The sequence below is a fragment of the Falco biarmicus genome, chromosome 9 (assembly GCF_023638135.1).
Source record: "Falco biarmicus isolate bFalBia1 chromosome 9, bFalBia1.pri, whole genome shotgun sequence".
NCBI lineage: Eukaryota > Metazoa > Chordata > Aves > Falconiformes > Falconidae > Falco > Falco biarmicus.
In genome coordinates, this window is record NC_079296.1 from 3,035,597 (window position 1) to 3,063,267 (window position 27,671).

Consider the following 27,671-nt stretch of genomic DNA (forward strand, 5'->3'; position numbering starts at 1 on the left):
TGTGTGATTGATCTTCAGCAGACTAGCAGCTGGTCAGAAGCAGTGGAAGGTGATGCAACTTGCTGACTCAGCATGTTCTGCTTATTCTGATCTCGGGTATCCCTGTGCTTATTCAGGGTACCACGTTTTACCTGCTGTACTCCTCCTGTATGTAAGATGGCAGCCTTTGGGGAGGGGGCACCAAAACTCATGTGCCGATACCTTCAAAGTCCAATGCTATATGACAGGTTCAGGCTAAGTTCATTTCTAGGAGTAGCCCGTATACCCCTTCAATTAGCATAAACAGGGACAAGGGCAGTCAAAGGTCAAGAGGAGTTCAAAATAGCATAACCTCTTTTTGCTAGTGTTCCCAGATGTTCTTAATCCTGCAAAGTTCTCCAAGCTGTCCGTGTGTAGTGTTTACTAGACAACTGTAAAAGTCAAAAAACAAGGCCTGGCTTGATACAAGGCAAGTCAGAAATCGAGTGGTTGAGAATAGGTAGCATTGTTGCTTAAAACAGGAGAAATAATTGATTTATGTTATGGTGGCCAATTAGGCTGTAAAGTGACAAACTCTTAAAGAAACCCTGTGGCTTCAAGGCAGCTTTTTGCTCTGATTTCTGCTCAGCAAATAGGGGTACCCCAATAAAGGTCATCAGCTCCATGAGCTAAATTATTAATTCCTTTCATGCCACTCAGGGCTTGTAAACAGTATATAATACAAGAAAACAATTGGCACTGTTCACTTACTGGGCAGAGGAGAGGTCAGAGGGTAAATAGTTGTATTGGCAGCAGCTGTTCTTCATAGCTGAGCAGACTTTTGTCCTTTTCATCTTTGAGAGCAAACCAGTTTCCAAAATCTTAGTGGGTTGTTAATCCATATCTCCTTTCTCTTGGCTGAATTGTTTTTAGGAGTTTAATGTGTTGCATGTAATTATGAAGATAAAAAGGGCTGGAGGGGAGGGTGAGGGGTTATGGATAAGACAACAAACCCAGCATTGCCATGTTTCATAAAGAGCAGTTTGAAATTTTTTTTTATTAATTTACATGGATGAGAGAAACTTTAAAATCAACCTACTCAAGGAAAGTAGTAGGATAAGTACTTGCACTTTTATGTACTTTGTAAAAGAATTTTTTTGAAGTATGATTTTGAGATTAATAAGTTATAAATACCCATCCACCAGTAGCACCAGGACAGAAACACTGAGGTGTTGCTACTCACCTGACGCTGGGCATGGCAGTGCTTGACAGCACATGGGGGCAGTTCTGCAAATTTCAAACTTGAACTGGACAGCTGTGACCGCAGTGACAGCCTCGGTGAACATACTAGAAATAGCAATTCAAATACCTAATTTCAAGTGTGAACTGAAATGATCTTTTTGAGGTATAGCTAGGAAATACTGCTACACTTGTTGTTTACAGCCTTTAAAATGGCATTATAGTGAACAATCTGAAACTACAGGACCTAAAAAAAATTGACGCAGTGTCTCCCTAAACACTTACCACTCGGAAATCTCTGTTCAGAAGGCACATGCATTATTTGTTTGCTTTTTGAATGATACTTGATAAACTCTTCCAGATGTTTGCAGGTGTAGCTTACTGCCCTAAGTGACTGTTGCTCACTCAATGGCTTCTCAAGTGGTGGGGCCCGCTGCTGGCCGCTGGCCGCCTGCTCCTTGCCATCTGGCCGCCTTGCTGGGCAGCTGACCTCCTTTTGCCAGAGAGCAGCAGGTAACCTTTAAATGACCATCTGCTAATCTGTTACTTCAACCTTTCTGAAAGCTGAGTTGTGCTCTATGCTGATAGTCATGCAAGCTAAATCTTACCACTCTCAGAAGAATAAAAGTAACTTTAATGCTGCACTGACTTTTTGGGTGATTTTGGCTATGTGTGGAAAGCGTATGTAGCTTTAAATAGGAAAAAATACAAACCCCTTTCCAGGTGTCTGAAATTGCTATACTGCATATGAAGAATCTTTTTTACTTACAAAAATGGGTATAGTGTATGACCTTCTAGCTCTCTCAGGGGGTTAACAATTCCCACGTTAAGGTAGCTATAGTATTAAGATGGAAAATAGGAAAGTACAAAATCAGTATTTTTCTCTAAGCATACCAGAGACATGTGAAGTGTACTCTGGAGTGTGACTGTCAGAAATGCTGCAGTCTAGCATGTCGCATGCAGCTTTCAGAATGCTGGTGCAAGATCTGCAAGGAAGAGCCAAGTGAGATCACAAATTACACGTAGACATTCTAGGCAGTAAATGTCTTGATAATCCAATGGTGAATAAGATGGGAATAACCCAGGGCATTCCCAAATAAATCTGCCAGTGCGTTTGTTGCTGTTCCTGGCTGTGGCTGGTATCTAGTGTGTTAAGCTAAAGCTGCTAACTTTGTGCAACAGCACTGAGAGCACTTGCTAGGTGCAGCAGAGAAGCAAAGGAGGATTAACTTCAGCATGGTGGTATGTCTGCTCTTCACATTCTGTAAAAACGATCTGCTAAAGTGTTTACATTTGTTTGTGGTTTGCCTAATTAGAGCAGAACTTTGCACTTTTCAGTGTAAACAGTGGTCTTCAGGGGCTGCCTGCTGCCAAAGAACTGGGAATTGTAAGAATGTGAAATGCTGGATTTGGACTGACAGCAAACCCTGGCTGTGGGCTGAAGTTATGCTTCTGGGACTGTGTTCTGTGGTTAGGAATGTAAACTTGTAGTATGCATTTACTAGGTCTTAAAGTTAAATGAGAGTTACATAATATGTTATTGTGTGGTATCTGCCAGTGTCAAAATGATGGAGGTGGAGGCTGATCTGTTTGACTTGGGTGTTTGTGGTGATGTGCTAAGAGTGAATGTGGGTTTTTGAGAAGGAGATCAAGCCGCAGGGAATATATCTTTGTTTTACCTAATCTTTGGTTAAAACTGACCCTGTTACTAGAAGATGATTCTTTCCTAGTTTGGGTCCTGGAAAGGTGGACCCTTCCCAACACACAGAGGGCATCTGGTTCAGATCATGCTCTGACTTGAGGGGTTTTTGTTTGTAAAACGGAGGAAGGTAGTTCTGTTTCTTCTTTCAGCTCTCAGAAAATAATGCTTTTGGAGTGTCTTGTGTTTAAGACACTTGTTTCTGATACTGCTCCAGATCAAATGCCAGCATTTTGTGTGCCTTTGGAAGGGGGTCTTTCTTCCTACCGGGAATCTTTTGAAGGTGCACTGGACACAGATGGGAGATAATCATGTCCTTTTATCCCACAGTAATGCTCTAATTATAAGTTAATACCGTATACAGTTTATAGCTGATATAATTCAGAGTTTCTTTGTGCTGGAAGTTGTTATGAATTGATATTCTCAAACCATTGCAAATTAGATTACTAATATGACTGCTTGGAAAAGTAGATCTGCGGGTAACATGTATGAAGTGGAAATATCTTAAAAGAGGGAAGGGCGACACTGTTAAAAATTAACTGCTTCTCAAAGCAGCTTCCTCAGGTGATCAAAGATATGCATATTCAATTTAGATGTAAATGAATGTTTTAAAAATTAAAGACTTCTTGGTAACATGCGCACCACAGCTTTCTCATTTTCACTTTCCCATTAGCTACAGATGTGGAGCAGATGAGTTCCTCCTCTCCTGTCCTTCCTATGAACTCCATGGGCAGTAAGTACCCCTTTTCTTGCTACATGTGATGAGGTGGAATTTCTCATTCTGAGGTACTCCAAAGAGATGAATTCATACTTCACAGTAGAGACTTTAGGAAGTTTTAGAGCTAATGCTTACTCATGGAGGTGGGCATTCCTATATCTGATAGCTGATCAGATTGTTCTTGCAGAAGTAGCTTAGAACAGGTCTGTACATCACTGTTGATACCAGTAGAACGTAGGTTGTGAAAGATCTCTTGCCACCAGAGATATATTGGTGAAAGCTGTGAGGCAGATGCCTGTATGTTAGTGATATAAACACCTGAGGTGCTGGTAAATTATGTTGATGTTAAAGTATCGGTCTTAAGTGTTTCAGTATTGTACTTGGAAATCTGTAGCCTGGAATTCTTCATGAAACTGATAGCAGTTGGTGAAATCCTCTTCAATTTCACTGTAATTCTGGGCGTGTAACTTTCAGATACTCTGAAAGTCTGAGCTGCTGGTCACCTAAAATAATATGAATTCAGATTTTTTTCTTAATACTCCATCTAGTGGTATTTGCTCTGTCGAGGGAGCCAATGTATTTTCAGATTATAATCCACTAGATGGCAACAAGTCCTTGTCAGATGGGGCATGTTGCAGGTATAAATACAGAATAATTGTGTTCATAATAGAGGGGTGAGCCCTGTACAAATTTCTCCTTTTAAAGCAACTTTTCATGTCTCCTTTTTTTTTTTGAAACTCTGGATTTTTCAAGTGTGGCAGACTTTAAAGTGAGCTGTTAGTTAATAAATAATGATTGGAACAGCTAAAAGCCTTCCAGAGTCAGGACACTGTCCTTTCCACATATGTCATCATGCTGATGGACTTTCGCTTTTGTTGGAGAACTTTGAAGCTTTGGCGAACTGTGGTTCCTCTACAATAGGAATATATGGTTCCTTTCTTTATAATGAGAACAGTCATGTGTAATCAATGTACAGTAGGCTCAGAGTTGTAAATATATGTGCAGTTGTTTGCCTGTTGATTAATAAAACACATTTTTTGTAGGCATCTACCTAGGCTTTCATGTAGCTGATCACTTCTATATGGAAACAGAATTTCACATGCATATGTAGAATTTAAGTTGCTGTTTAGACACATTTATAGTTTATGAAGATATATTGGCTAATATTCTGTTAATTCTTTGTAGCCTGACATAGCTGAGATTTACTGCATTCAGGCCTTATGCATTAAAAGGCACTAAAACAAAACTAAATTTCCACAGTATTCTCATATCAGAATGTATTGGCAAAATACTAAAAGCAAGGCTGTCTAATGTGAACTGAATGACCCTTTCTTTTTCCCTTAAACAATTGTATATTATTGCTCATCTGAATTTGTCTAGCTACAGCTTTCATGTCTGTTACCTTTTGCTCAACTGAAAAATACTTGTCAAACTTCTGTTCCCTATGAAGATATTTATATAAACTTTTGATAAACTAAATAAACTGAGCTCCTTGATTGCTTTTGATGTCTTCCTGTCTTTTGATCAACCCTTCAGTGCTGGTGGGCATGCTGAGCTGCAGCAGGCATGGTGTGGGCACACTGGTGGGCTGGCCCGAGTGCCAGTGGGCAGCAGTGTCCTTAAAGTGCTGCAGCGAGCTTCGCCACCGCTGGGTGTTGATACATGAGCCCTGGCAATTCCTCCTGGGGCAGCTCTGAGACCTCTCCAGCCCCAGCTGTCCCACTTCAGTAGTGGCAGCACTGAACATGCCGGTGCTCAGCACCACCCTGAAGTGTTCGGTTTGGCTGCGGGCCGGGCAGGCGGTTGGGGGTGGCCGTCTCTGGTAGGCAGCCAGCAGCTGGTGCCAGAGACATCTAAAACTTCCCAAGCATGGATTTTGAAAAATCCTGAATGTGTCTGCTAACCTGTCTTCCCCTACAAGTGTTCTCCCCTGCTGTCTTGTTATCAACCATGGTTAAAGGAAAAAGCTTGATTTTCACAACAGAGTAGAAAACTGAATTTTTAGGCTTAATTGTGCATCCAGAGCACTTGAGATCTGTGAGCGTCTGCTTCGGCCTTCTTGCTTGTCATGTGCTAGTGAACTGGGGGGTGGCCCTTTGCTGTAGTTCTTCCTGTTTGCCTGAAATGTCTTAACAGTAATTGCAGTGAATTATTTTCACATTTCCTTGCAGTAAAGATGAGCACCTCTACCAGAACCTTTGTATTTTGTATCATCTTTTTCTATTTTCATACAGGTCTGTGGGGAAAACCAGTTGGCTGAAATGTCTGCTTAAAATACTACATAAGTGCTTTCTTATACATCATGTAAGATGCCACTGGAAAAAATCCAGATTGTGTACTCTTGCTTTTGAATGAGTCTTCCAAACATGCTGAAAAATTAAGTTTGATGCAGTTTGACATTTTTGCCTTTGAAAAAGTCATTTGTCTAGTTTTCATAATGTTTAAACAATTCAGCTTGCATGCTTTCAGGCTGTTCACTTTTGTATTACTGCAGTAAATTCTCACTGTCAAACTGCCATGCTCACCAAGGGTTTTAGTAGAAATGCTTGCTATGAGTGACTGAACGGAGCCCTTCAGTCCTGTCAGACTTGAGGAGAGGTGACACTTTTTTTTCTAAAGCCCATTTTGTGAAGAGTTCGGTCTGTTTTGTTTGCAGCTGTGGAACTCAGTGAAGCTGTGCCTGTGTAAAATTGAAGAAATCGAAGTCTTTTAGCAGGACAAGCAAATGGGGATTTATTTTGAATATTCACCTAACTGGAATTAAGTCATTAATAAGTTGTTCTGACTTGAACTGTGCAGCAAGCTTGGAGACAGTTATTGTGGGTATTGGCACAGCATGTCTGAACATGCTGCTTGAAAAGAATCTCATAAGTGACTGGAGGAGGAAACAAGGCATAAGAGAAGTGCTTGGACCCTTGATTACATGGTGGATTGACTGAGCAAAATGCCATCCCTTTCCCCTGTTTGGCCACATAGTGTCCCTCCTCACTGAGCAGGGTGCTCGGAGAGCGGTGGGGTGCATCACAGGGGGCTCTTGCCTTTACTGTGTGTGGGTCTCCACCTGCTACATTGCTCTGCCCAGGGCCAGTGGCATTCTGGGCACAGGCATGTCATGTGAATAATTAAAAAAATGTCTGGAGAACAGCTTGAGGTGGTTCTTCTCTGTCTGAAGGCAGTATCAGTTATGCCTGTCATGCAGACCAATGTGTGACCCTCCTGGGACACCCACAGAGCAGGGAGGTTTCTGCCTGCCCAGGGCAGTTAGCTCTGGCGTGGCCACCAGGCTTCCTCCTGCACAAATGACTTGAGTTTTCTGGCTTGAATCTTTTCGACTGTAATGGAAGCCTGCCCTGCCCACTGCAGCAATGAAGCATGCTCTCTCCAGTATCATCTGAAATCACTGGCCATTTTCTGCTTTGCCCCCTCCCTTTTTTTATCCCTGTCAGCCCCACAACTTCAGTCCTGTCATCTCTCACCGACCAGCAGCTGTGTTGTGCCATAGCTTGTTTCACTCAGGAGGAAGTTTCATTTCTTATAGCCCGGTAGAGCTGTAGGCACACACCTTACTGATAGTGAAAGTAGATATTTACTAAAGGACTATACAGTTAGGTGCCACTTTTATTTAAAAAGAGTTACTTGATCAACTGTTCTGCCCTCTCCTGCCCCTTCAAAAATGCCCATGCAGTTCATGACTTAAATCATGCTTTTGGCGTTCTTACCAAACCTGGGCTAAATAAGACCACTGCAAGTTAACAAAGTAACTTCTCAGGTGCCTAGGAGGAAAAAAAACCCCTTGAATCTTTTTAATCAGTACTTGAAATAGTAGTGCAGTAGGGCTCGGTGCCTTACCCTGTGTGTAGCTGGCTGGAACTAACTTGGGCTTCCCTGGGCTTGTTGACTCCTCCGTGAAGCTCCCTGCTGCTTTTGCTTAACTACCCTGGCTCTGCTCTGCCCTGCAGCTCCTCTTCAGCTGATGAAGCAGCTCTGACACCTGCCCGATGTGCAGAGCACAGAGCAATCCTGTGGCAGGCAGGGAGGAAAGCAGAGAGGGGCAGGGAAGAGTTTCTAAGGAGAAAGACCCAACAGCAGAGGAGGGACCCAGTACCACATCACACCACACAGTCCAGCGTGGTGTGAAGTCCTTCAGGAGGATCTGTCATGAGAATAAAGTGGTTTGGGAACAGATTCTGGGAATCCGGGGGGAGAGGGACAGAAGCAAGAGGCTATTGTTTTCAGCCATCATCCTCTGAAATGCGACCCCTTCCCAGGCCAGGAAGGGTCTTGTTCAGTAAGAATGGGATGGCTTTGCTGTGTTATGTTTGAGGGTGCTGTGAAGGATTATAATGATGCTGTCTGTGGAAGTGGCTCCATTGCTATCGCTTACATGCTGTAAAACAAAGAATGAATTTAGTGGGTGGCCGAAACATGAGCAGTGAAACATGGCTAGGGCTAACAACCTGACAAACATCTGTAAGTACAGAAGTATGTTCTCTCTTTGCATTTCTTCTGGTATTTTTCTGATACACATGGGCCTGTCTTGGCTCTAATTTCAGGAAGATGCGTTGTCACAGTAGCAGCTCACTACAATCTTTCAGCTTCTAAAGGTGAAGGCTGAAAATTCTGGGATGGACATCACCTGGCTGGAGATGCTTAGGGTGTATAACCTCTGACAGGCATTGGGTTTGTAGGTGTACACAAGCTGTTCTGGTGTGTTGCCTCTGCAGATCCCTTTTGCTATGTGGCTAGAGGCTGGTTTTCAGGGTTAGGAAGAGGAAAGCTGTCAAAAAAGTCACCGGAAGCCAACACCACAGCTTTACAGCCCAAATTATATCAATGTTCCAATTATAGAATTCAAGTTAAACCTTCATTTGTGCCGTGAAACTGTGGTGGAAGTAATATATAATGTTCCAATCTGTAGTATAAATGCAAAAAACTGAAGTTACTGACTTTGCTCAAATAAAACTTTCTTTTTTTAAAAAAAAGACCTCACAGCAAAAATACACCTAGTGCAAGATACTACTTTTAATGTGCTTCAGTGAGCAGTACAGACTTGTACAGAAACACACCTGACAGTTGTTGATTGGGTTTCCATGTTTAAATGGGAGGCTTTTTGTATTCTTTATAAAGTATTCAACATGGAAGCACCTTCTTTTGAAGCTGATAAATGTCAGAACTTGAATACAGCACTCCAGCAAAAAGGTTAAGTCACTTTTCTTGTTGGAAAGATGCCCTGAGCAGCGTGGCTGCACGGTCTCTTAGCTAGCTGGTCCGCAGTTTGCATTCATTGATCAGTGAGTTGATAGAAATGAAAACCCACCGACAGCAATGAATGTTGATTGCAGCCATTAGATGCTGAAGGTGTGCAGCGCTCTCCCTTCAGACCGTTCCGCTGTTCACCTGTGTCCCACAGAATGGTTGGTATTGTAGTCTTGACCTCAGGACGTGCAATTATTTAAGGGCTTCTTAAAATCTTGGTGACTTCTAGAAAGTACACTTCCACACGGAGAGTAGTAGAAAAACATTCTTTTTTTAGGAACTACATTAAAAATATTATATGAATTGCCTTTTTGGTTTTTTAAAGGCAGTTTGCTTTGCTTGGATCCTCTGCTTATACTACAGATTCTGCAGTCAGGAATATCTGTTTTGGAATTTAGGTGGTTCTTGATTCTGTGTACCCCAAATGGTGCATTCAGTGAACCTTTTGTATTCTTGCATTTAAATTATTCTCCAAAAATTCTCAAGCACCACATTGTCCTCTAACTCAGCGAGGTCTGGGCCCCATCCCAGAAGCATTCCTATTACACCAGTATAAGACATCGTGCTTAAAAGCATTCATCACATCCCCATTGAGTCTACTTCTCGGCTGCCAAAAGCACTGCAACACCCGCATGGTGTGTTTGCTGGAGTATCTGCTGCTGTTGACAAGTGGTTTATCACTTCGAGCAACCATTTCAGATGGTGAACTTCTGCGTGGTTCATTTCTAGACCTTCGGGTAGGAGAGCTCTGACGGTCTATGTAACTATCAGCTGAACCACCTTCTACTGGTATGTGTTATGACAAAAGCCTGTGTGATATTTTAATGCCACTAGGTCATAGGATACGAGCATATAAAGGTGCAGAGCGCGCCTGAAGGGAACAGCCTTAACTTGCAAGAGCCTATGCTTTCTCTTGGTCCTGAGGTGGGCATCTGTGTTAAGTGCTGCCCATCTGTGACTGCATATAGAAGTAAAATTATACGTGTTACAAGATCTCTTCTTCTAGAGCAGCCCAAGACAACATTCCCTGGCATATGCTTTGAGTCTTGTCTTTTTCTACACGTTCTGTGGTGCCTGTGGGGGCAGAACAACTGCCCGCAGCCTCGCGAAGGCACATGCTGCTCCAGCCCGCTGTGTGCAGTCCTACATCTGACCACCCGGGTCAGGGGCAGGAGGGGCACCATGTCAATACTGCTGAGCTGCCTGCACGTTTGGCTTTCTGTTCCATTGCAAGGAAGGATATTTTCTTGCTTGCCTGGTTGTAAAAGCGACAGCATGAGTCGCAGGAGCAGCTGGACCTTGCTGGGAGGGATCTGGTCCTCGGTTAGCGTTCCCGGTGAGCAGCTGCTGAAATCGAGCGCAGGTTCCTGTGAGCAAATGAACTGACATTCCAAAGCTTTTTCCAGTGAAGCTCAAGTTGCCAGCCCAAATGGAAACGAGGTTTCCCTCCTGATCTGGCCTGTATTCTGCTATTTTGAACGTATACCATGCTCAGATTTGTTTCCAAGTATACCATATGGTGTGGATACGTTACTGCTTTTGTGCTGCCCGTACAAAACCTTTCGTTACTCAGATACTTTTGCAGCAATTCTGCTCTAGTATGAAGTTTTAATTATTTTTTTTTAGAAGAGAAAACAAACGTTTCTTATACACCAATTCATTTTTGGAGTAAGTAGAAGAACTGGAAAAACTCAACCTCTGTAGCTCTTAATATAATCTGTAAATCATGACCTGTTAATGGCAACCACATGTGAAAAACTATGAAGGTTCAAGCTTTCCATTTAACAGAGGGTTTGTGATAAACCTCAAGGTACAGTCAACGGTCGATGGTTTTTTCTAGTTCTCAAACTCACCGACAGCGTTGAATGTTCACTGAAGCTATCCAAAGATGGCTGTATACATGCACTGTACATATTTTCCATGCATATGTTTTCCATAGACTAGCAGTGGAAACACTGCTGAGGACTGCACATTCTTTATTTTAAAGTCTTAAACTGCAAGTATTTTAATTACAAAATGGAACCATGAGGACTAATGAATTGCAGAAGTGTAACGCTACAGTTATAGATGCTAAGTTGACTTAAGTGTTTCTTAAAACAGCTTTGAATGTATCTGAATTGCACTGTGAAAAAGCCTTTCCTCCTGTGGATATGCATATTCTAAAAAGCTATGCTAAGGGTGTTTATGTTTCAGATTGCTTTATAAAGTTCACTTTAAATACATAATAATAAAAAAAAAGCAGGGGGGACACCCATAGCTGTAAACCTACACCAGTGAGAGCAGGTGGGGGTCCACTTCTTAGTGGAGTGCATAATGTTTGTATTTCTACAGCTCCTATCCCCTCTCTTCTTGACCTTGGGTTTTTAAAAGCTTTATCTGTGCCATTGCTTTAAGGCACGCAGATTCTCAGCAACTGCTTGGCTGAACTAAGGTGACCCTTCAATGGCAGAACATCTTACTGGGCAGAGCTGCTGGAGAGTGGGATGGGGATTGGTCATGCTGCTTCTTCAGTCGCTTGTTTCCAACTGGATTAACCTGACCCCAGGATGTTTTTTGTATTGGCTGCAGCATGATGCTCCCAGCCCGCCCAGTGGGTAGGCGGGCAGCGCAAAATATGCCGCACCTGATGGCTTCTTCCCTCCGCTCACTTACTTGTCCGATACTCAGCGCCTGAGATGCTGTGGCCCCACGTGCTGCAAGGAACTCACAGGTGAAATCTCCTGGAGTTGCCTGTGGCAGCTGAAAGCATCAAAGGGTGTTGCTGAACATCCAGTGAGCTCGTACTGTGGGTGTTAAGCATCGGGCTTGGGTTCTGAGTCCCCGCGCCCTACGGTGGAGATGGAGCAGCCAGGTGTTCAGGACTGTGGGAAATCCTGCCCAAAGCCAATCATGGCAGGAGAAGTCCTGAGCCTCAGATTATTTTAATGTCATCTAGAATATTATGGGAGCAGCTTAATTGCAAATGTTAAACTGAATATGTAAACACCTGCCTAACAGTTGCACTATGTTTTCCCTGAAAAGTGGAAAAAGGGATTTAGTCTCTTGACATCTCTGTATTGCATCTGTCTAATTATCTTCACTTTTTCCACCTGGCTTGCATGGTTTGAGAGAGAGGAATTACCTGCAGCTTCTTTGTTAAAAATGAAATCTGCTGTCATATCTGAAGTAACTTTGCTGTGAGTAAAGCAGAGCCTACAGTTAGTGGGGATAATTTATCACTTAAATTCTACGGACTTGCTTTGAATTCAGAGTATTTGCTCTTGTTGTAGGGACTGTTAAGTGTGTCAGAGTGTCCTGAGCTGATGCACGTAACTTAACAGTAAGTGTATTGTCTAATAAAGTACTTGAAACAATCTCCTATATTGAGTAAGCTGTTTGAGGGAGAAGCTTGTTTCCTGAATACAGTTTGCAGTCTGCACTTAATGGACAGATTTTAATGGTATCGTTAAATGTCAACTGATACTGAAAATCGAAAGAATTCTCTGAAAATTAGTCTCACCTTTTTCTTGCCATCTTTTGGGAGTAGGAGCTGGTGGAAAGAACAAAGAAAATTTGAATTAATAACAAACAGTGCTCAGCCTGGAGTGTTAAGCCTTGTTAATGTCCCAATATGAGGGGTGACTACATGTGGGAGGTATAACATAAATCAAGGAAACTAAGTTCAAGTCAAGCATGAAATTTTGGTTTTAACAAACCAAAACAGTGTGTTTAAATATAAACTACATTGTGAGAGAGGCTTTTCCTCAGTTCACTATTTCTTCCTCCTTTTGTACCTCCACTGACCTTCGGCTGGGTAACTTTCATCTTCTTATTGCACGATTTGAGAGCTTGAGTTTCTTCTGAATGTTAAAAACAAACTGTACATGTTATTTCTATATCCTGGCTGTACGTTCCTTCCCTCTTGCAAAGTTCAAAGCTTTCCATCAGCTAGATTTTTGGACAGATTCCGAAATGATAAAATCATTCTCTGGAAACTGTAACTGGGCAGTATGTGCAAGGCTCGGGGCAGGCAAAGATGAAACCTTTACAGCCGTTCTGTTGCTGGGAGTTTTACCCCCAGGACTACGTACAAAATCCACGTTCTCTTTTCACTCGCCAAGTCCTTTCTCTCTCGTGTGTGTGTGTACACATGCATACACATGTATATATCTATATAGTGTAAGGAACTTTAAAGAGGGGATTACCCTGTTAGAGCAAGAGCCATCAGAAAGCTACACCAGTGAGGCTAGCAGCACGGAGACAAGATTTCTCTGCCACATAGTCCTAGCGCTTTCTTTTCTTACTGTTGCTCAAATGATTGCCTGTGTTTTATCACAAAACAGGTCACGTCATTTTTCATCTATTTTCTTCCCTGTTTTGCTTCCCTACTGAAGTGTCTTTATGCCGAACAGAAGGCTCGGCTGTGGGGAGCAAAGCACCCGCGGCAGGTCGGAGCTGGGCACGCTGGGGGCGGCTGGAGAACCCCGTGCTCAGCCACTGTTGCCCAAGCCTGCTGAACAAGAACATTTGTTCATTTTTTTTTTGCATTAGCATGGCAGAATTGGTAAGACACTGTGGAGGTGGTTAGTATGTGGGCTGCTTAGTTTGGTGTGACACCCTGAAAGCTTGTTATCTGCCCTGAATCTTCAACATACCTTCCTCTTTCACCTTCGAAGCACTGAAACCAGCCCATAGTTGGCAGTTGCCACCTCTATTGTTATTGCTTAATTACTGTTTTCCATCGTGGAAAAAGGATTAAGTGGACCCAACACCCTCCCTAGATGCTGAAGGCGGCCAACCATGGGACGTGGGTCTCTGAAAGCCCAACTGTTCGCTCGGTACGTGGAGCGCCTTATAAACTGGAATCCCTGTGAGGTCGTCAGCATAACGATGTGAATCGGGAAGGTAGTGGGCTGCTAAATTAGAACTTTGCAATGAAAATGCAGTAAGTTCAGGGCATGTAAGGTTTTCTTTCAGCTTACAGTGGAAAGAACGGGTTTCTATATGAAGAAAATGGTTTCCTCAAAATATGCATATGAACCCTGCTGAAACAGAGGTTAACCTGTTAATTGCCTGAAATATGGGGACAGGATTTAGTTAATTTTTTGGATGTTTCTGGTACTTTGTGTATTTATGGTGCCTGAACAATTCTTACACCCCAATTCAGTCATTCTATTAGCTCCTCACAAGAAGGCATTTATGTGTAGCAGGGCAGGAATCCTAACGGCACTACTCTAAAGTGTCACTAAATAAATTTAACATATGCATCTGGTAGTGAAAAAGCTACCCCTTCCCTTTGTCCCGCCGAGCCATAGCTGTGCCTCGTCCGAGGGAGGTGTGCGACCCCAGCGTATGGAAAATCGGGCCTAAGATCGTGCTCGGCCCCAGACCTGGTGTCTTGGTGCCTGCCTTGAAGCATTGATGGAAATGCCATGTGCAAGCATGCTTCCTTTGTCCTGTAACAAGCTTTAATTGTACTATAAAAACGTGTTTTCTTTGTGGATGTAAATGACCTCAGCAGTGTAAGCTTGCAAATACACCTTGACAAGACAACGGGGAGACAAAAGGATGTAACCACTGGCAGTATTTTTAGTTACTGCTGTTGTTTCATTGAAATTTGGGTGAGCATTTAAGTAGCAATGCCATGGCCAATCACTTCAGATTCAGCAGTCTTCTACAATTAGCATTGCAGACTTTTTTTTTTTTCAATTGTCCAAAAGCTCCTTGGACTACTAGTTGACAATTCTTGGGACTATGTGAAGTCAGAGGACAAAGTTACCAGCCTATTCCATTTGCCCTTTTATAGAATAAAGTGCTGTGATGGTGATCCTAAAGAAAATAAATGCAGATCTCTTCTGGGACCTGAGAGAAATGCTGTTAATACCAGCTTCCAGCGATTTATGGAGGACTTACTGAGTTCTATGGATCTCATTTTGAGTTGACAAGCTTACTCTTGGATGCAGCATACCCTTGACTTTTATAAGGTGTTTGACTTAATACCGTATGACAACTTAAACTGGTATGATACAAATTTGTTGTGGCAAATGTTAAAAGGCTTATAAAATGACAAACAGGTAGGTCTCGATGCAATTCTGAGTGGGAACTGGATCAAGCTGGCGCAGTCTTAGTTGACTGCCATGTCCTAAAACCTTGCTGTGTCACTGGCCTGGGAGAAACACGGTATCAGGTGCTGTTAGCAGGTTTGGGGGGTTTTAGACAGAGGTGACGCACATCTGGTGCTCTAGACAAATCAAGCACAAATGAATGCTTTAGCACAGTCAGATGCAAAGTTACATGTTTGGGAACAAGGAATATAGACCATGTGTGAACATAAAGGGCTCCACTGTATGAAGCGGTACTTGCTATGGTAGATAATTAACTGCATGTGTGTTTCCTGACTTTCACTACTGTGCAAACAATGAAATACTGAATAGGAACAGAGGCTGTCGCATGTGCATTTAGTTCTCCTGTAACTGCTGAAATACTTTGTCCAGTTCTGGTCCAGGCTGCCCTAAGGACACCACTGTTCTGCACAGAACAGGTTTCTGCAAAGATGAGTGGAGGGCAATTAAATAATGAGAAAGACTTGTCACCAGAAAAATAAATGTTCTCTGAAGTAAACCAGTGAAGGTTAGGGAGTTTTGTCCTGCCTGTTGGTGTCTTTCCCTGCAGAAATGAGCCAGTTGGAGCACACCAGCCCTGCCTGGGGCTTGGTAATGGGGCTGCGTTTGGATGGGGGAGCAGAACCTTGAAGATGGGTGTTATCAGGGAAAAAACGGTTTGACTTGCTCTTAGAAACCTGATGTGTGAACTTCCGTTTCAAGAGCATATGGAAGAATGGAAAGGTTTTTTTGAACTACAGGGAGGTAATTTTGCCACAAACCAAATTATTTTACATTATTCGCCCCTTGTTGTTGGAAAATACAGGACTAAGTCTCAGCAAATTATTTTAGCAGAAAAGTAAAATTATTTTGGTTCTGATTCTTTTTGCCAAACATGGTAATATTTTAAAATAAGGCATTTGTGAATGAGCTAGTCTGGATGTTCTTGCAATCTGACATCCCAGGTTGAGTAATCAAATGCCCTATGTTTTTTTAAGTACATTACTGAACGCTTTCCAAGCCACTGAAATAGTTGTATTTTTTAAATGAAACTTGTTTCACCTTTCTAGAACAAACACACAAGCTCTCAGAATCAAACCCTCCATCTCCTGCTACCTGCTAAAGGAAGTATTTATCAAATTTCCTTGTAGCGAGAAGGGTGGCCGGGGCTAGAAGACACTGCCATGGGCAGAAGCTTCCTTGCTGACCTACTTACACAGGACTGATCATAGTGGATTAGGCTCCAGCTCGCTATCCTGTCTCCAAAGTTGTTTTTGTGCAAGATGAAGGGATCAGATGCACAATGTGGCAGGACCCGCCTGCCTCTTCACTGAATTTTCCAAAGGACTAAGTACAATTTCAGCCAAGCAAACCGGCGAGGAAGATAAGGAGCTTCTTCAGGACCATAACAGCTTTCCAGCACCCTGAGGGTGGCATAAAGGGATGTTTTTCTGAGCAGACACAGCAGGGAGGGGTTTTGGAGCAAGCTGCATTTATGAGCTATTTCTACCTGCAGCGTATAGGGAACAAAAATGACCTCAGCCCAGGATGTCTTAATAATAGTGTATCTTCATCTCATTTCATGTAACTTCAGAAATTGTCTTTGTTGGAAAAAAAACTACCTTGATGCTTGGGACCACTATTGAATTGTAGCTGTTGGCTGCAATCAATGAAGCAGTTCTGAGACTGAAATAAAATCAAAACAGTGGCTAATGGATGTTCAGAAAAGGATACAAGGAGGAGAAACTTGCAGTTTTCCTACTCATCATCTCCTGTCTTCCAGACACTTTTCAGCACACTGAGACTTGTGGAGACAGGCTTCTCTGCGGCTGGTAACCGTGAATGCACTTCTCCTTAATGAATTTGCACAGCTTCCCTGTGAACCTTTCTCCTCCATCTTTTAAGATAGTATTTGTTGCCATGAAGATTATTGTCTGTATTGGATTCATCATTGTTAATAGAGAGGAATCTCGGGTGTCCTCCTGATGAATTTCTGTAGTTGTACTATGCCCTGACACATCTAATGCTGGGTAAGCAGCTTCTGTAGATATAAATAACATTGTCTCTTTCAGTATATAAAACACGCTAGCAGTTCTTCATCACTGGAATACTGCACTGCTCTAGACCTAGCATGCTTTATTACGGTGGTGAATTTAGGGTAAGTACTTCTTCAGAAGATACTGCCTTGCTGACTGCTGCTCTTGGCTGGCAGCTCTGTGTCTCTGAAGATCAAAAAGATTTCCCATTAGCTGTGAATTCAGCGCACAGTTCCTGTGCCTCTGTTTCAGGAAGGAGAAAGATGATCCTAACTGCAGATGATTCTGCTACAGAGACTGTTTTCTGCCTTTTAGCATTTTAGAAATTGCTAGCACAGTCATCAGTATGACAGCCTTCGCAAAAATTAGTTGTTCTGTTGCACAGAATTGCCTTTTTGCTCTGAGGTTGGAACTAGTTGGACTTGGCCAGTCTTTTTTTCAGGGTAGGGCGGGCAGAAAATGCCTTCTGTTCTCATACTAGTCTCAACAGCTGAACTGAGATTCCCTGGTTATTCTTTCTGAAATGTATGATGTAGCTGCAGACAGTACTGTTAAGAGAGAATCCCGTTGTTTTCGAATTAAGGTCTCCTTTGACGAGCCAGTGCATGCCACAAAGCCTGCGCTGTGTGGGCGCATCCTCAGTGGTCTGCCTGCCCTTCTGTGTGTTTTACAAGGAATCATTTTAGTTTTTCAATTTGAGGTACTGAAGAAATGGCCAGAACCTGTGTGTGCAACCACGAACATGGGAAAATTCTCTTGCAAAGTAATCAGGAGAGAAATTTGAGGTATTTGTTTTGTTTAGCTGGCTTGATCTTTAAAGACTATCCTAAAACATGATGCCTGCTACAGAAGGGGAGGTCCATTCCCGAGCAGGACATTTCACAGGTGTGTGACAGGACCCCCATTTTTCCTGCTGCAGTGTGCCCCTGCCCACACATGAAGCACACTTAACAATACAAAAATATACATAATTACATATATATGTATTTATACATGCTAATTGGGACTTTACATTTGACTCACTGTTTGGAATGGATAAAGCTTGCGTTATCTGCTTGGGAAGCAGTATGGATGGAGAGGGATCCAATGAAGGATTTTCTTTTCATAATCATGATGTCTCCTCCCAATTCATGGATAACTGTCCCTTTGAAGATAATTAGTTTCTGTTTTTCAGCTTTGTAACCCAGCAGTTCTCATGTAATAGACTTCAAGGCTTGGAGGTCTTCTCAAAAGAAACACCTCTAAAAATCTCTCTCTCTGGTTCCGTTTCAGCAGCATGGCACCCCCAGGTCAATGTTACGCTGCCATCTTGTAAGGCTCCATTTCACAATACGTCTAGTACAATAAAGATTTTTACTTCCAATAGCTGTAAATAACTGAAGCAAAGAAAATGACACTGTAATGACCAGGAAAAAGACAGGTGAAGATCCATCCTGTCATCCCCCCAGTCTCCTCCTCCCAGCCGCTGTGAGATTTCTTATCACTTGCCAGCGTCTGGCTTAGCTGCAGACGCGTTACTCTTTCAACAAGACGCATGTCTTCCTCGTGAGTGGCATGAGCGCTGGGCACAGAACAAGTGCCCCCATCTCGCCAAGCTGCCACAGGATGCTGGCTTCCCCGTCCTGGGGCTGCCGCTCCCGGTGCAGCGGGTGCTGCTTGCCGCTGGGCAAAACCGTGCCTCCGGCATCCTGCGCCGTGCTCTGGTCCACACGGTGGGTGAACTTCCACTGTACTTCATTGCTGTTTGTTCCTGTTTTCACACCAAATTCATTTAGCCTTGTTTCCAAATGACCTGAACTACAGCATGCACATGGACCGTCAACTAATTTAGAGCGCTTCAGCCTTATTTCTGTGATAATTTTCTTTCCCCTGCTTACGTATGCTGCTCAGCCAGCAAGCAGCAGCACCTCTGTAGCTGTTCTTCAGGTGTTAAAATTTAAAATAGAAGTATCTTCAAAGGCTCTGGTAGAACAACCAAGTATGATTGGGGGGGAGGCTTTCTCATATCTGGTTACCAGGCAAATATTCTGCTGGAAGAAAGACTTCCTTCCCCCTCTTATATATTTAATTTACTTGCTTTTGTGTGCTTTTAAATATTGGATGGATGTGGATATGACCCCCAGGTGATTCTTTTCTGCATTATACATTTAGCCTACTTGAATGCAGCCATCAAGTGAAACAAAAAGGAGAAAATGTACTTGTGTTCATTTACAAGAATGATCTTTGGATAATGTCACCCAAATATTGCTGGGTTTTTATCTTGCCTATAAAGTAAATTGGTCCCAGTGTGCAGTGAGATGCACATAAAAGTCTGAATATGAAAGTAGTATAAAATTCAGATGAGTTGTAGAACTGGCTTCAGAATTTTGAAAAAAAAAATTGGAGCAGATTTATTAAGTACAATTTATGAGGGAGTTACATAGTTATTTTTTAGAGGTTTTAATCTGTGAATCTCAAATCTATTGGCACGCTGCACTTTCTCCTGCCCTTTTCACTGCTCTTTGATTGTATTACCTACCTTTTCTCCCGGGGTGTGATGAGATGAGAGCACAACTGTTCTAGATGTGTTTTGTACCACAGCACGATAAGCCACAGAGACTGATGATGAGATGGTAATTCTCAAGTTTGGTTGGTGGGCTGTTCTTTGAATTGCAGATTCTGCAATCACTTCATTATTTTTGTAGTTTTCCTTTTACACTGAACTTATTGGTGCTTAGAAAATATTTTCTAGTATTTTTAAGAAGCACCTTCTCCCCTTCCCTTTCCTAAACACTTACAAACTGGTGTGTTTGCATGATCTATGTTTCAGTAACTGCTTTCTAACCGGAACAATTAAGAGCTGTGAGAGGAGAGGAAATTTGTCATAAAATGTTCCAAATGGAAATCTGCTTTTATGTGGTTTCAGAACAACAATCCAGAAAGCAGAGGTGGATATACCGCAACAGTGTCACAATTCAGATAGCAAAATCCTTATACTCAATAAGTAAACATCAGGGGTTTAGGAGGGAAGTCTGGTTCTGCTCTCAGGCTGAGCAGTCCAAACCAACTATCCTTTGAGGGCACCACAAAGCTCACACAGATGATGCAAACGAAATAGCCTCACTTTACTCAAATATTTCAGTATGTTCTTCATTTCCAAAGCAGACTGCAGAAACATTGCATCTATCCACTGGTTACTGCAGGGGGAAAAAATGAATTAAATAGGGCAAACAAAGCTGAAGCTAAGCTATTATGTATTTCAGATTGCTTAGTATTTGGCATGTGGACCAAATGCTTTAGATTATAAAGCATAAGCCTTTCAGAACCTTAAGTTATTTTAAAATTAAATGGATGACAGGCACAGGTCTGCTGCATGGATTTGATTTTCTTTGTGTCTTAGCAGAAGTAGTAAGCAATGTCTGTAAGTATCTAATAAGGCTATTTTCTGCTATTATGGAGAGGTTTGCTATGAGAAACAGAACTGAGAGCGTACCACATTTTCAATAAAACAAATTGAACAGATTCTCAGAAATCTAGGTCACAGTAACAGATGACCTATACATGGTCCTAGTTTTTGATGCAACTGTCTAATCTGCTCTGAGAGTACTAGCCAGACATCATTCCTAATTGACCTTGATATTCAGTGAACAGAAAGAAAGCTAAAGCCACATGATATTTAAATCTTTAGCAGAAAAAAATATATGGCGAACCCAAACGCGTTGTGTTTTATAACTTGAATGTGTATTTGCCTTGTGAGCCTTGTCCACAAATGTGTTGATTATCTTAAAAATCTGAATTTGAGACTCCACCTAACAAACTAAATCTGAATATGAACAGCCATTTTTAACACCCAGTTCCAGAGCAGCATCCCTTGTATAACTCATTTTGTATTGCAGCTGCCCTGTTGAGAACCGCCCCCCCCCCGACTGTCTCGGGAAGGTGTCGTGCTCTCTGGCTGGGTGAGGGCTCGCTCCTTGCCTTGCACGAGCCGGTGCGGCTGGAAGCACAGCACCCAGCGGTACCCAGGTTCCAGGCGTGGTGATTATGTAAACGGCACTGCTGAGGCTCCGCTCCGGGCTGCTGGCATGCGTGCAGCTCTCGGTGTAAGTAAATATGGGAGACTGCAGATTACAGTATGTGTGGTGGAACCCTAACCACCTCTTTTTATAGACCAGGCTGATCCTTTTTGCTCATGACATCAGATTGGAGATGTAGCATTATTTAAAGAAGGCACTACAAGAGGAAAGATGGATGTGTACTTTTGTGCTAAGGTAAAGGTAGGGTCTGCCAGTAAGCCCAAAAGAAACTAAGCAATACAGCCTTGAGTGCTCATACGGCAAGATACTTTTCAAGAACACTATAAACTGATGTAGGCTACCAAACCAAGAATCAGTAAAGGTACCACAGGAAGGTTTTGGATTGATAACCTACGGCTTGCTGCTCTTACAATGTGCCTCTCTTTGGCAAGAAACAAGTGTGTAACTTCTGAGGCTCATCACGCCTAGCGCGGGAGCCACCATCGGAACACACGGACCACGTCTATCGGGCTTTAAAAGCAGTTGGAAGTCGTGCTGTGGGGCTGCCCCTTGGGAGCTGACGGCAGCATCCCCTGGGGAGCCACATCCACACACCCCAAGCCCCGCCATGCCCCACCATGCCCTGCCGCGTCAGCATGCCCGCCCCGAGCCTTCCCCTGCCCTTAATCGCATTTTGGCATCTCATCTCAGACAGTCTGGCTTTTTTGTGTGAAACACAGGTTTAACCGCAGGCCTCAGCAATGTCGTGTTGCAAAACCAAATCGTGTACAACTGAAGGCAGCGAAGACTGAAAGCAACCTGCTGCCAAGCAGGCAGAATTCCTATTCTCAAGCTTACTGCAATATTCATTCACAGGCACGCATATTTAGGTGGCACAATTAACTGTTAATGCAGAAGGGGTTTCAGTATTGAGATGCAGCACTTCAGCGCGCTCAAAATCTGCAGTTTTATGCAACGGTCATTTGTGGTGATTGTGTTCATTTCTTTGTGTTATGGTTCAGGACAGCTGCTGACGGTTCAAACTATTTTCAGGCAGTACAGTGAAAGTAAGAATGACTGAAGTCTATTTAAAAAGGTGATGTCATCAGTCTGTATGTCCATGTTGCTTCTTATGAAAGAAAAAAACCTAACCAACCAACATGCTTTCATGTTACTCTTAACATAAAAATACCCAATTGTTGTCTCTTGAGTTCTTAATGTTGGAAACTCTTGAGTGATATCAATCAATACTGTGGTTTTGAAATGATTACAGCATCTGCTGGCTATTACTAAGATAAAGTGAAATTCTTGGGATTCCACTTTTTTTTAAAAATTGCCAAGCATACCACTAGATTTCAGCATACCTGATGCATTTTTATTGGCAACTAACCTGTAATGCAATATTATGTATTAACAAATAGTCAGATTATATACACGTTGGTCTTTTGTGTCAGTTGTGACTTCCAAGTCTGTTAGTGGTTAATAGGTTTCTTCTTTTTTGTGAGCCTTTATAAACTTTCTACTGGAATAGCCATAACTGGAATTGGAAAAACTGACTTTTTGAATTATCTGTTATTTCTATGTGCAGCTTGAAAAAGCCAACCCACACAACAACAGCCATCAGCATCCTTTTTGTCGCTGCATGACGGGATTATTCCCATGTCCAAGCTGAGTATGCAGATGTTTACAGGGGCGGGCTTTACCCAGACATTCTTTTTATGGCTATTTTGATTAGGCAGAAGCTCTTTTTGCCAACCTAATGGTCTGGTTTCCGTTCAAAGTGATATGCTTAAACAGGTATTCAAACTGTAAGACCCAAGTGCAAGAGCAGAATTTAACTTCCCAGCATATATGTTTTTGGTTTTCTTTGTAGGCAGCACTTTCAAAGGGTAGGTTTTAAAATCAGCCTCCAGACGAATACTGAGTATTAGCAGTCTAACAGGTAATGGAAAAGGTTGCTTTAAGAATAATACGGTCTGCAGTTTGAAAGCACTTTGTAGGTAGAGCCATCAATATCCTTAACCTTTATTAAAAATAATCCATAATGCTTTTGTTGAAAGACTTATTTTAGGTAGGTCCTTCTGGGTTTGTAAGTACCAGCAAGAAAAAAAAAATGAAAATAGCTTGATTGTAATCTAGCCTGATTCTTATCACCTAAGTTTTACTGAGAAGTAATACACCCAAGCCATTGTGCTACATCAGGAAGAGAATTAAAGGAAATGATATAATTATTCAGACAAAACTGACCCTGTGAAAAGTATTTACATTCACATTTGTATTTCTAGTGTTCTGGAATAGCAGCTGAAAATTACTATGAGTTGACTGCCTCACACAGAGGGATGTTTTGTTAATCTTACAAAGTAGCACCTTAGAGAGGATTTTGCTTTTTTCAAAAATGGTGGTGGTTGACTCATCCAGTCTCCCCCCCACCCCCCAACGTTGCTCAAAGGAGCAATGGAATAGAGTCCATCAGCTGCCTAATAGGCTGGTGCAGAACATCAGCATGAATCTTCGCAGGTATCTCCCAGATGCCTTAAGTAAGGAAAACAGGCCCATCTTTCAAAATTCTTCCCCTTTTTCTGAGGTCACAAGGGCTACATTGATAAAACACGCTTAAAAGCAGCAAACAGCCCAACCTTTGTTTTCTATGGTTTATGATACTTTCTATCTCTGCAGTTCATAATAAAGACCCACATTTCACAACTGCAATATATTGCAACTCTCAATTTCATTGTTTTTCCTGGGTGAAGAGAGCCAAGTCATTCCTGCTGCTCCTGTGGTGATACTTGCATGTAGGGATGCTCCTGGCTGCTCTCTTAACACCGTATGCCTGTGCATATTTTAAGCATCTTAATATCTAGTCGGACAGGGTATTCTGTCTGATGCTAAGGTGGTAGGGTAGGTCAGATTTATGGAAAAATATGGAAAACTAGGAACTGCCTAAAGCTTCCTGCTATTTGGGTGAAGACTGCACAGACTCCCACCCCTCAGCAGAGGCACCACGCACAGTGAGGGGCTGGCTTTTCATCTCATAAAACCCACTGGTTGGTTTTCTAATCTTGATAATTTCTGCTCATTGGCTCCAATCAGCAGATTAAACCCCTGTCTCTGAGCAGTCCTCATTTTAACTCTAGACCTGGGGGGGGGGGAGGGGATGGCAGGAGGGAGAAAGTAGGTGAAATGGGAGGTACCAGACACTGAACATTTTGGTTTTGTTTTTCTTATTTATTATGGTATTTGCCAAGTTGACAGAACTGGATAACGTCCTCCTACACAACTGATACAGGAGACGCACGGAATGAATTTACTGACCCTTTTAGGATGAAATCAGCTGTCCAGCCTCATCCCCTTACAGCCACCACTAAAATGAAGTCCATTAGAACACCACCACATCTCAGGCTAGACATCAGCTGCCTCAGTAATGAATCTCTGCTTTTTAGAAATGCTTTGATGTTTTTCTGGCCTCAAATTCTTTTAATTTCTTCTCCTTCTTCCCCCCCCCCCCCAAATTAAAATCTCCAGCCAGATCATGCTTCTGCCTTCCAGACACAGGGCAGTGACCGCAGCTGAAAAGTAACCATATGGACTTCATGATTTTATGTACTGTGACAATAAAGCTTTTATGACATTCTAGGTGGTTAAAAATGGCAGTAAGGCGCTCTTAAACATGGCACAGTCATGTTGCTTTTCTGAACCGGCAGACCTGCCAACAGCGCATCAAAAGCTGTAATTTCCTGTGCACTGAAGCCCCTATCTCTGCTGCCTCCAGCTTTGTGTCCCAGGGCTTGTGCCTGTGTGCTAACAAATCTCTATTGTCCAGCGGGGCGAATAGTGGCTGGGACGAAAGAATTGCTGTCTGGTTTCTATTCAAATCCAGGTAGTGGGATATATGAATGGAGTTTCTCAAACAGCCATGTGAATAACCTCTGCTCTGCGTGGCGGCTGCCAGTGCCTAACGGGCCGGACCCGTGCCCGCATTGCCGCCAGCACCGGCGTCTGAAATACACTTTTCATGCTCCTCGTAGCTTTTAATACTTATTAACTTCTAAAATATGCTATCTGGCATTCCTGGATAAAACAAGGCAGGGGTAAAGCATCCCCTTCGCAACTTTCTGAAGTTGTCAAGGAATTCGACGTGTGGCTTTACACGCGAATTGCTTTTGCCCAAGAAAGGGCTCGGGAAAGTTGGTGAACATTATTTTCTCGGAGCACACTGGGGCCCCGTGCTCATTGTGCACCGAGCCGGTGGCCAGTGCCGCGCCCGGTGGCGGCGGGGGCGGGCAGGCGCCTCGGCTGCCGCCAGCCCCGAGGGAGACCCCCGGTGCGGCAGGAGCGGGGCACCGCCAGCCGGGGCGGCTCTGCAGGCCCTGGGGCGGGTTCTGTGGGCCCCGATGCTGTCGGTAATTCCCGCGGAGCGCCCGGTGGCGGCCAGCCCCGCCCGCAGGGCAGCGCCCGGACCCGCCGAGCCTCACACACACCCCTCCCCCCCCGCCGCCACAACAAGTCGCCGGTCGCGACACCGGCCGCGGAGCGCTCGCCCCCGTCTGCCGCAGGTGCCGCCGGGGGAGGCCCGGGGCGGCGGGGCCAGACAAAAGCGGGACCCGGGGGCAGCTCCCTCCGCCCGTCCCGCGGGGCCGCCGGTGCCGGGCGCTGCCGCCGCGGGGCGGGGATGGCGGGGCCGGGGCTGCCCCCCTCCTTTGTGTCCCCGTCTGGCTCAGTTCCTCCCCGCCAGCCCTCGGGCCACACGCGTGTCTGGTTACCGACCCAGACCCGGAGCAACTTCCAGCGCTGCGGAATCGCTCGAGTTTCTCCTTCTTCTGCGGGGCGGGGGGCACTGCCGCCTGCTCCCCCCGGCCCACCCCGGCGGCGGCAGCGAGCCGCTCCCTCCAGCTGCCTTACATTAGCAGATGTATATATTAAAAAAAAAAAAGCTTCTGTTCGGAGAACAAAGGAACACGTGCAGAAATGAGACTGGAAAAAAAAATACATAAAAATAACCCGCCCCTGGCAGCGCGGCAGGACGTAGGGCGGCCCCCGCCCCCCCGGCGGCTCCCCCGGCGGCGCCAGCCCTCCCCGGCGGGTCCCCGGGATGGAAGCCTTACCTGCGGGGCGGCGCGCTCCGGGGAAGGCTCCGCGCTCGGCTCGCTCTCCAAAAAAGTTGCCGCCGGTGCGGGCGGGCCAGCGGCTCACCAGGGCCGGCAGCGCGGCCTCGGCTCGGCCCGGCCAGGCGGCGGAGTTGGGTGCCGGGCCCCGCCGGGTCCCCCCGCCGGCCGCGCAGCGCCAGCCGCCGCCGCCCCCCGCCCCGCTATATAGGGCCCAGATGACGGGCAGGGGCGCAGCCGGTCATGTGCGCGCTCCGGCGGCGTCGATTGGCTGTCCCGGCGCGGGGGCGCCTCCTGATTGGGCCGCGCCCGCGCACCGGAGGGCCCCCCCGGCGGCGGAGCGCAGGCCGGGCCGCGGGGCCGCTTGTTTGGGTGCCGGGGTGTCTGACGGGGCCGCCGCCGCCCGCTGCCGCCTCCAGCGCCCGACGGCAGCGGACCGGGGTCCGGTGCGGCCGGCGCGCACACCTCCCCACCCCGGGAAGCGCATCGCTTCAGCCCCGCCGTGGAGCTGTCAGCCCCGGTCCCGAAGAGCACGCTCGGGGGTGCCCGGCCCCGGGGGGCCGCGACCCGTTCCTCAGCGCCGCCCGGCCGCGCCTGCCGCCCCCCGCGGGCTCAGCCCGGCCCTGCTGGGCCACCGGGCAGCACCCCGGCCCGCGCCTGACCCGGGGGTCACTCCGCCAGTGCGGGCCGCGCCGCCTTTACACGGCGGGGCGGGGGCTGCGGCGGGCGGGGCGGGGGGGGACACCGCGAGGACTGTCCCCCTGGGGCGGCTGGCCGGTCCCCGCCCCATCCCGCCGGCACAGCTGCCTGGGGACGGTGTGTGGCAGCCCGATGACAGCCGGTGACAGCCCAGGGACGGCCCGGTGATGTCCAGTGACAGCCCGGTGTCAGCCCGGTGATGGCCGGTGACAGCCTGGTGACAGCCCAGCGGCCTCGCAGGGCCCCGTTAGCGGCAGCGCTGCCGGCGGGGCGCGGCGGGAGCAGCCCTGGCCACTGCTGCAGGGCCGCCATGCGGTGCCGAGGACGCAGTCCCCAGGGAGGCCACCCGCTGATGAAAGGGTCCTGCTACGTTTGGCCTAACGAAGGGCAGAGGTGCTGCCAGGCCTGGCCAGTGCCGCGTCCCCGTGTCACAGCAGCACCGCAGCTCACCGGGTGGCTCCAGAGCTGCCGAACGAGGCCGCACCAACTCAGTAAAGTGTTTTCAGTGGCAACAAGAGACCATGGAGATGAGTGGGGAGAAGTTAACGTACTTGCCCTATCTTCTCATTCTCATTCTTTTACAGTCTTTTTAGTCTGCTTTTGGTCCTTGGCCTTTTCTCTCCTCTCTGAGGACATTTTGACACAGGGAGACCAAAGCAGTGGCCTGCCTCCGGGGAGTGGAGGCAGGGCTGGGTGGTTCCTGAGGTGCCTTCCAACCAATGGAACATGCACCATAGGAAAGGTTCTCTTTCTCTGACATTCTGTCTCTGTTTCTCTTCTGCTGCTGTTAAAATGCTTTTAACAACGCCTGCAATAACCCACTGCTGGTGCCGGATTCCTCTGCTTTGGATCTTTGGCAGCCCCAGTGCCCCGGGGCCGGGGCACACGC

The 27,671-nt window shown here is 45.3% G+C and overlaps 2 protein-coding genes across 5 annotated transcripts in view; one reads left to right on the forward strand and one right to left on the reverse strand.

Moving 5' to 3' along the window:
- Positions 1-26,263, reverse strand: part of OLFML2A (olfactomedin like 2A) — a 51,250-nt gene extending 24,987 nt beyond the window's left edge. The window contains exon 1 of the mRNA XM_056351385.1: positions 26,084-26,263. The gene's annotated coding sequence lies outside the window, so the exon portion shown is untranslated. The remainder of the gene's footprint in view (positions 1-26,083) is intronic.
- The window catches only part of NR6A1 (nuclear receptor subfamily 6 group A member 1), a 98,502-nt gene that overhangs the window by 16,660 nt on the left and 54,171 nt on the right, over positions 1-27,671 (forward strand). For all 4 annotated transcript variants that reach the window (XM_056351382.1, XM_056351383.1, XM_056351380.1 and 1 more), the window contains exon 2: positions 3,570-3,629. In XM_056351382.1, the coding sequence (XP_056207357.1) occupies positions 3,570-3,629 (60 nt within the window). The remainder of the gene's footprint in view (positions 1-3,569; positions 3,630-27,671) is intronic.